General features: G+C 40.7%; 1 protein-coding gene across 1 annotated transcript in view; it reads right to left on the reverse strand.

The window, feature by feature from the left end:
• Positions 1-8,015, reverse strand: part of LOC115167604 (zinc transporter ZIP1-like) — a 35,308-nt gene extending 27,293 nt beyond the window's left edge. Inside the window, exon 1 of the mRNA XM_029722194.1 lies at positions 7,408-8,015. Within this exon, the coding sequence (XP_029578054.1) occupies positions 7,408-7,522 (115 nt within the window). The 5' untranslated portion in view covers positions 7,523-8,015. The remainder of the gene's footprint in view (positions 1-7,407) is intronic.
• Between the last annotated feature and the right edge of the window lie 832 nt (positions 8,016-8,847).

The raw sequence follows: 8,847 nt of genomic DNA on the forward strand, positions 1-8,847 counted from the left end.
TAAGGTGAATGCACCAATTTGTAAGTCGCTCTGGATAAGAGCGTCTGCTAAATGACTTAAATGTAAATAAAAAAATGCATTTTGTTGTTACAGCCTGAATTTAAAATAGAACAAATTGAGATGTTTTGTCTCACTGACAATATCCCATAATGTCAAAGTGGAATTCTCTTTTATTTTTACAAATTCATAAAAAACGATAAAAAACTTCAGGAGCAAAAATGTGCTGAACAAGTCATAATAAGTTGCATGGACTCACAGTGTGCAATAGTGTTTAACATGATTTTTGAATGACTGCCTCATTTCTGTACCCCACACAGTCGAGCTGTGAATTTCAAATACAAAAAGACCAGGGAGGTTATTCAATGCCTCGCAAAGGGCACCTATTTATAGATGGGTAAAAAAAGTAATAAAAATGAAATAAAAATCAGATATCGAATATCCCTTTAAGCATGGTGAAGTTATTAATTACACTTTGGGTGGTGTATCAATACACCCAGTCACTACAAAGATACAGGCGTCCTTCCTAACTCAGTTGCCGGAGAGGAAGGAAACTGCTCAGGGATTTCAACATGAGGCCAATGGTGACTTTAAAACAGTTAGAGTTTAATGGCTGGGATAGGAGAAAACTGAGGATGGTTCAACAACATTGTCGTTTTTTTATTTAACGTCTATGGGCAAACGTCCCACCCTAGTCAACAGCTAGTGGAATCGCGTGGCACGAAATACAAATACCTCAAAAATGCTATAACTTCAATTTCTCAAACATATGACTATTTTACACCATTTTAAAGACAAGACTATCGTTAATCTAACCACATTGTCCGATTTCAAAAAGGCTTTACAGCGAAAGCAAAACATAATCTAATGTCAGGAGAGTACCCTGCCAAAAATAATCACACAGCCATTTTCAAAGCAAGCATATGTCACAAAAACCAAAACCACAGCTAAATGCAGCACTAACCTTTGATGATCTTCATCAGATGACACTCCTAGGACATTATGTTATACAATACATGCATGTTTTGTTCAATCAAGTTCATATTTATATCAAAAACCAGCTTTTTACATTAGCATGTGATGTTCAGAACTAGCATACCCACCAAAAACTTCCGGGGGAAATTACTAAATTACTCATGAATAACGTTCATAAAATACATAAATTATTTTAAGAATTATAGATACAGAACTCCTTTACGCAAACGCTATGTCAGATTTTAAAATAGCTTTTCGGCGAAAGCACATCTTGCAATATTCTGAGTACATAGCTCGGCCATCACAGGCTAGCTAATTTGACACCCACCAAGTTTGAGGCTCATTAAACTCAGAATTACTATTAGAAAAATTGGATTACCTTTGCTGTTCTTTGTCAGAATGCACTCCCAGGACTTCTACTTCAACAACAAATGTTGTTTTGGTTCCAAATAATCCATAGTTATATGCAAATACCTCCGTTTTGTTTGTGCGTTCAGGTCACTATCCGAAGGGTAACGCGCGAGCGCATTTCGTGACAAAAAAATTCAAAATATTCCATTACTGTACTTAGAAGCATGTCAAACGCTGTTTAAAATCAATTTTTATGCGATTTTTCTCGTAAAATAGCGATAATATTCCAACTGGGCAACGTTGTATTCGTTTAAAGGCTGAAAGAAAAAAAATGGAGAAGTCTCGTGAACTCGCATCTCAGTCTCACTATCCCCAGGCTGACCACTTACAAACAGAGCTGCTGTACTTTGCCCAGAGACAGCAGACACCCCATTCCACTTTCTGGCGGCTTTAGAGAGCCAATGGAAGCCTTAGAAAGTGTCACATTACAGCACAGATGCTGTATTTTCGATAGAGATGCAACAGAAGGACAACAAATTGTCAGACAGGGCACTTCCTGTATAGAATCTTCTCAGGTTTTGGCCTGCCATATGAGTTCTGTTATACTCACAGACACCATTCAAACAGTTTTAGAAACTTCAGAGTGTTTTCTATCCTGAGAAAAAAAACCTGAGAAAAATCCAACCAGGAAGTGGGAAATCTGAGGTTCGTAGTTTTTCAAGCGATTGCCTATCCAATATAGAGTGTAAATTTGGTCAGATTGCACTTCCTAAGGCTTCCACTGTCAAGGCTTCCACTGTCAACATCAACAGATGTCAACAGTCTTTAGAACGTTGTTTCAGGCTTCTATTGTAAAAGGGGAGTGAATAAGAGCCGTTTGAACCAGTGGTCTGGCTGAAAGCCTTTAGTTTAGTCACGCACGCGGCTGTGGTAACGAGCTCCGTTCCCTTTCATTTCTAAAGACAAAGGAATTGTCTGGTTGGAATATTATTGAAGATTTATGATAAAAACATCATAAAGATTGATTCTATACATCGTTTGACATGTTTCTACAAACTGTAATGGAACTTTTGACTTTTCGTCTGGACTTAGTGCCCGCGCCTTGTGCATTTGGAATGGGGAACTAAACTCGAACAAAAAGGAGGTATTTGGACATAAAGATGAACTTTATCGACCAAAACAAACATTTTATTGTGGAACTGGGATTCCTGGGAGTGCATTCCGATGAAGATCGAAGGCAAGTGAATATTTATAACACTATTTCTGACTTTTGTTGACTCCACAACATGGCGGGTATCTGTATGGCTTGTTTTGGTGGCTGAGCGCTATACTCAGATTATCGCATGGTGTGCTTTTGCCGTAAAGCTTTTTTGAAATCTGACACGGCGGTTGCATTAAGAAGTTTATCTATAATCCTATGCATAACACTTGTATCTTTCATCAGTTTATGATGAGTATTTCTGTAAATTCATGTGGCTCTCTGCAAAATCACCGGATGTTTTGAAGGCAAAACATTACTGAACATAACGCGCCAATGTAAACTGAGATTCTTGGATATAAATATGAACTTTATCAAACAAAACATACATGTATTGTGTAACATAAAGTCCTATGAGTGCCATCTGATGAAGATCATCAAAGCTTAGTGGTTAATTTTATCTATTTCTGCTTTTTGTGACTCCTCTCTTTGGCTGGAAAATAGCTGTATGTTTTTTTTGGGGGGGGGACTAGGTGCTGACCTAACATAATCGTATGGTATACTTTTGCCGTAAAGCCTTTTTGAAATCAGACACTGTGGCTGGATTAACAAGAAGTGTATCTTTAAAATGGTGTATAATACTTGTATGTTTGAGGAATTTTAATTATGAGATTTTTGTTTTGATTTTGGCACCCTGCAATTTCACTGGCTGTTGTCGCGGTGGGGTCTTAAGATGTCACATTCCAGTGAACACTCAACCCACAGGCCTTCAGTGGAAGTGAAACAAAAGATGAGGTGCGTTCAGTTTGTTGAGGTGCGGAACGGTTTGTACTGAACGACATGTTTCTCCAAAACGTTCTGTAACCGACTTTGAGGTATGTTTGGTAGGTGTTGCTTGAAGCAATGCGTGATGTATTTAAAAGGGCAGTGGCCATGCGGGCCATCCTGACAGCATTCACAAACCAACCCCTCCCCATTTTTCAACTGGTAGTTTTCTACAGTTGGCCATGCTTTCCACCTGGCTACCCCTACCCCGGTCAGCAGCTCTGCACCCCCCACAGCAACTTGCCCAAGCCTCCCCATTTCTCCTTCTCCCAAATCCAGAAAGCTGATGTTCTAAAAGAGCTGCAAAATCTGGACCCCTACAAATCAGTTGGGCTCGCCAATCTGGACCATCTCTTTCTAAAATTATCCACCGCAATTGTTGCAACCCCTATTACTAGACTGTTCAACCTCTTTCGTATCGTCTGAGATCCCTAAAGATTGGAAAGCTGCCGCGGTCATCCCCCTCTTCAAAAGGGGGTGACACTCTAGACCCAAACTGTTACAGACCTATATCTATCCTACCCAACCTCTCTCTAAAGTAATCTAAAGCCAAGTTAGCAAACAGATCACTGACCATTTTGAATCCCACCATACCTTCTCCACTATGCAATCTGGTTTCCAAGCTGGTCATGGGTGCACCTCAACCACGCTCAAGGTCCTAAACGATATCATAACTGGCATCGATAAAAGACAATGCTGTGCAGCTGTATTCATCGACCTGGCCAATCACCACATTCTTATCGGCAGACTCAACAGCCTTGGGTTTTCAAGTGACTGCCTCGCCTGGTTCACCAACTACTTCTCAGAGTTCAGTGTGTCAAATCGGAGGGCCTGTTGTCTGGACCTCTTGCAGTTTCAATGGGGGTGCCACAGGGTTCAATTCTCGGGCCGACTCTTTTCTCTGTATACATCAATGGTGTAGACAAGCTTCAGTGCCATACAACACTCCTTCCATGGCCTCCAACTGCTCTTAAATGCAAGCAAAACTAAATGCATGCTCTTCAACTGATCGCTACCCACCTGTCTAGCATCACTACTCTGGACGGTTCTGACTTAGTATGTGGACAACTACAAATACCTAGGTGTCTGGTTAGACTGTAAACTCTCCTTCCAGACTCACATTAAGCAACTCCAATCCAAAATTAAATCTAGAATCGGCTTCCTATTTCGCAACAAAGCCTCCTTCACTCATACCGCCAAACATACCCTGGTAAAACTGACCATCCTACCGATCCTTGACTTTGGTGATGTCATTTACAAAATATCCTCCAACACTCTACTCAGCAAATTGGATGTAGTCTGTCACAGTGCCATCTGTTTTGTCACCAAAGCCCCATACACTATCCACCCCTGCGACCTGTATGCTCTTGTTGGCTGGCTCTCGCTTCATATTTGTTGCCAAACCCACTGGCTCCAGGTCATCTTAAAGTCTTCCCTAGGTAAAGCCCCGCCTTATCTCAGCTCACTGGTCACTATAGCAGCACACGCTCCAGCAGGTATATTTCACTGGTCACCCCCAAAGCCAACTCCTCCTTTGGCACCCTTTCCTTCCAGTTCTCTGCTACCAATGACTGGACGAATTGCAAAAATCACTGAAGCTGGAGACTTATGTCTCCCTCACTAACTTTAAGCATCCGCTATCAGAGCAGCTTACCGATCATAGGTCATGTGTAAATAGCCCACCCAATTACCTCATCCCCATGTTATTTTTTTGTTGTTGCTCCTTTGCACCACAGTATCTCTACTTGCACATTCATCTTCTGCACATCTGTCACTCCAGTGTTTTAATTGCAAAATTGTAATTATTTTGCCACTATGGCCTATTTATTGCTTTACCTCCATAATCTTACTACATTTGCACACACTGTATATAGATTTTTCTATTGTGTTATTGACTGTACGTTTGTTTATTCCATGTGTAACTCTGTCGCACTGCTTTGCTCCATCTTGGCCAGGTCGCAGTTGTAAATGAGAACTTGTTCTCAACTGGCCTACCTGGTAAAATAAACAGCACCGTTTCTGTTCAATTGAACGTAAAAACGTACTGATCACATCCCTGTTTGTTCAGTACAGCACAGTTTCCGTTCAATTGAACGTTCCAGAAAGTTAAAAATACTGAACGCAGCCCTGCTTAGTCAGAGGTAAATGTATTAGTGCAAACTGTTGCGCAACTTTTAGCTTAGTGTGGATGTTGCCTTTAATCCATGGCTTCTGATTGGGATACGTACCTACGGTCACTGTGAGGACGATGTCGTCAATACACTTTTTAATGAAGCCGATGACTAACTCAATGTCATCGGATGAATCACGGAACATATTCCAGTTTTTGCTATCAAAACAGTCCTGTAGCTTAGCATCCGCTTCATCAGACCACTTACGTATTGAGTGTGTCACTGGTACTTCCTGTTTGAGCTGCTTGTAAACAGGAATCAGTTCAAACATTTTTTTCCCAGTCCCACAAAAAAAGCACCTATGCAAAGCCCTCACTGTCACTCTAATGTATTTGTGTCAGCCTGCCTGCCAGCAGAAAATCTTGTTTGTAGGCTACGTGCCCTTCCCCTCCAAAGTATAGTCTACTGTAGCTACTGACTTTACACCATGATTCAGAAATTTGGGAGATTTTTTATGAGATAATGGATGAACTTTTTCAATGCTAGTTAAGGATAGGATACTTATCGCGTTTCACATTGGATTTATTAACGACAAAAAGGTAAGACGTGTTTTTAATTTAATTCTGGTGCCGCTCTGTTAGCAAACTAGCTAGCTGTGGTCTAGCTCTCAAACTCTAGGCAGAATTGTGTAATGAATGGAACCGAGTCATGATCAAGGGCTGGCTCTGGTCCAACATTAGTTAAGCCAACTCTGAAGTTCAAAGACAATTAAAGTTCCTTCATAGAAGCCGCTCCTCTATATGTATAATTCTGTGGGCCTAATTCAGATAATGCATGTCCTAAGAACAAGATGCCCAGGGCTTTATGTTCAGCGCTCTTCTCACCCATGAATTTTTATTTGCATCTCACTAGTCTGTCAAATGCATGTACATAGCTTGCCCGCTCCATAGCAAGCTGCTCTACCTATTGGTGAAGTAATTTAATGTTGAGCTAAAGGTAAAAACAATAAAAACGTGTATATAGCCAAGTTAGTTGTTTTGTTGCTCTATTTGTTATTTTTCTATTTTCATGTATTTATTGTTCTCAGTTTATTTAGTAAACACTTATTTTTCTTAAAACTGCATTGTTGGTTAAGGGCTTGTAAGTAAGCATTTCACTGTAAGGTCGACACCTGTTGTATTTGCCGTGTGAAAAATACATTTTGATAAATTGTCATTTGGCGGTTATAAACCAATGGAAGAAACAAAGAAACACTAGTCCACAGCAAACACGTGATTTGATTTGGCAAACAAGTAGATAGGCAAATGTTGATCACGTTTATGAAGGCATTGCAACACTTGCATGTAACTTTTCTTCGTCCCGCAACTACCCATTCATTGTTTACAGATGGTTGGTTATGAAGCTCCCGTAGCCTGGCATCCATGAACAACCAAACCTATTCGGTTTCACCAAAATAACGTTGCCATCAACAGAGGCATATCCAATATATCTAGGCACAATGCTTAAGATGTGTCTGGTTGAACAAGTGCTTCGCTATCGAATAAGCGTTTAAAACACGTTATCCGGGTCTCCCTACCCTGGTCTGTAAAAGTGGGAGATTACTTGGCATTTTACTCACGTGACCTATAAATGGACTCCAATGCCATGGCAGCCCACACACGCTGGAAATAGTACACCCTGGATCAAAACCTGTTTTAAACGCGTATGCGATAGCGAAGGACACGTTCAACACGAATCGTAGGTATTGTTCTTTGAGATATTGGATATGCCTTGTTGATGGGAAACCGAATAGTTTAGGTTGATGGAGGAAAGGACGCCAAGCAACGGAAGCGTCCGCAACGAGCCATCTGGCTCTTTTGCGCAACACATCCCAAGTGTGGAATTGCACGGGGTTACAGCATGACACTAGCCAGCCAGTATACAACTTGTAGGCTACCTACTGAAACGTACCTGTCCCACTGGTTTCTCTGAACCACTTCATCCGAGCAGGGATAAATCCAAAAAATACGGTCAGGAGCAACAAACCCACGAGGGCGCCTATTTTCACCTGTAACAAGTAGTCCATCTCGATTTGTTACTATACCGGGCTGAATCAAAACATGCAATTTTGGGATAAGCCTAGTAAAATAGCCATTTAAACCAACGGGCAGTAAGATGAATACGCCATACGACCGTTTGCGTTACTGAAAAACAAAAACCTATGCTATTCGAAAACTCATCCCTACTACACTGAGAATTTCAGCAGCTATTTATGCGCCTGCTAGCTAACGTTATGGTTACATTGTCCTGCAATGTGTTGGAGGACTTCGCGCTAGTAGTCAGCAGCACAACGTATGACGTCACCTGTGTATGGTAATGAGCGAATCTTAAATTAAAAAATTAAAAAACACATTTCAAAACTTCGGAAAAAGGACTTTTCCGCCATCGTGTGCCAGCATAACCAGCTGTTAGGATAGGTAATATTTGCGTCCTCTTCCTGGTAGCCACGCCCACTATGCTAATTTTAAGAATGCAGTTCGATTTTCTGAGACAGCGCAGCTCATTGCTGAGTCCACAGAAAGTTACGAATTCTTCCTAGGCACAGAACGCCTGACCTGATTCTTGTGACCAAACGGGGAAATTGAATCAATCATGATGTCTCACAACGTACTAGGAATGTGGTTCCTTAGTGTGTTCCACAATATAGCTCTTTGTCATGCTAGGCCTAGATCTAAACGTTACACTACTTAATGGAATCTCAGATTCATGACTATTCGCATGTACAGACCCAATAGCTTCGCAATTCTTGATCACACTTTTTCTCAATCCCAAGCAAACACAGCTGATTAAAACGAATTGCATTCTAAACTGAAGATCGTGATTAGTTGATTATTGGAGTCAGGTGTGTTAGTTGGGGCAAAAGTGTGACACCAATCAGGCACCTGAGGCCTGGAGTTTCCCAAGCCCTGTCCTAGGTTTTCCAGCGAGCTAGGTACATCTGCTTTTAATTTGAATGCGCCACATTGATGGAATAAAATTCCAAATACATTTCCTCGTGATGATCTGGTGCTGTTTAGGCAATTTAAAGTATTAATTGGGGAGGAATGTAACTGTTTTCTGGGTGATTAAAAAAATAAAATTAATTGTGCTTCCCATAACTGTGTTTTTGTATTTTAATGTGTATATTTGTTTTATAATAATAATAATAATAAAGGACGCACTTTCTTGTGATGAAGCGTACTTCATGAGCTGTAACTGAATATCTACTGGCATTTGGAAAGTTTGAGGTGAGGGAGAAAGTGTTGTTGAACAAGTATTAGCATTGTTGAGTATCTTGCTAGCTGGATCGAATTATGTTAGCTAGCCAGAGAAATGTTGAGCAACATTAACCAACTTATGTAATGAAATAAT

This window comes from Salmo trutta, chromosome 29 (assembly GCF_901001165.1).
Source record: "Salmo trutta chromosome 29, fSalTru1.1, whole genome shotgun sequence".
Lineage (NCBI taxonomy): Eukaryota > Metazoa > Chordata > Actinopteri > Salmoniformes > Salmonidae > Salmo > Salmo trutta.